Source organism: Lates calcarifer, linkage group LG23, assembly GCF_001640805.2.
Source record: "Lates calcarifer isolate ASB-BC8 linkage group LG23, TLL_Latcal_v3, whole genome shotgun sequence".
In the NCBI taxonomy this organism is placed as follows: Eukaryota; Metazoa; Chordata; class Actinopteri; family Centropomidae; genus Lates; species Lates calcarifer.
The window spans coordinates 4483212-4483965 of NC_066855.1; the positions used below are offsets into that span (position 1 = coordinate 4483212).

General features: G+C 46.7%; 1 protein-coding gene across 1 annotated transcript in view; it reads right to left on the reverse strand.

Moving 5' to 3' along the window:
- Positions 1 to 623: 623 nt before the first annotated feature.
- Positions 624 to 754, reverse strand: part of LOC127139220 (transformation/transcription domain-associated protein) — a 10175-nt gene continuing 10044 nt past the window's right edge. The window contains exon 15 of the mRNA XM_051066550.1: positions 624 to 631. Within this exon, the coding sequence (XP_050922507.1) occupies positions 624 to 631 (8 nt within the window). The remainder of the gene's footprint in view (positions 632 to 754) is intronic.

Sequence of the window (754 nt, forward strand, 5' to 3'; positions counted from 1 at the left end):
ATCAGAGGAAAGAGATTAATTGTCTCACCTCAAACTTCCTTTTAAGCAGATTTAGTGACTGGACGTGTGTTTGTTATGCTTGTCCAACCACTTACAGTCTGTTAAAAAGCTTAAACAACATCAACCTCACAATCTTAAAATGATTGCACATTATGTCATTTATTGGTCACTCAGATTATTTATTTCTACCCCCCTTTGTCTCTCATGTATGAAGAGTTTATATGTGATGTAAAGGGAACAAAGGCTTGTTTACTGTTAATCCAACCTCCACTGATGTAGAAATCCTGACAGTATATTTATAGACCTGTCAGTCACTAATGCAGAACAGTCACAACTTGTTTATAGGTGATGTAAGGCAGCACCCACAGCTCCCATGAGGCTCACTGTCCTGATCATCCCTGCACACTTCCTGCTCATGATGCCCTGTCCATCATCCCTCACAGCAACAGCAGATGCGGGCCAACGTGTCCGGCGCCTCATTCCCCAGCGAGCTCCGCGACCTCCTGCAGCGTCGGCTCGGGAGCTGGAGAAGCAGCTCCTGAAGAAAGTCAGCAACCTGGAGGAGGAGAAGAGCATGCTGTCCAACGCCACCGCCGCCTACAGGATGAAGACAGAGAGCACGCTCAACGCCCTGGTGGAGAGGATCAGCGAGCTGGGAGAAAGGTACAGGAAATGCATTTTTCATCCGGCAACTGCAGTGCTGTCAGATTTAGATCATCACAGTTGTGCAGAAAAAGGCAAGATGAAATATTGT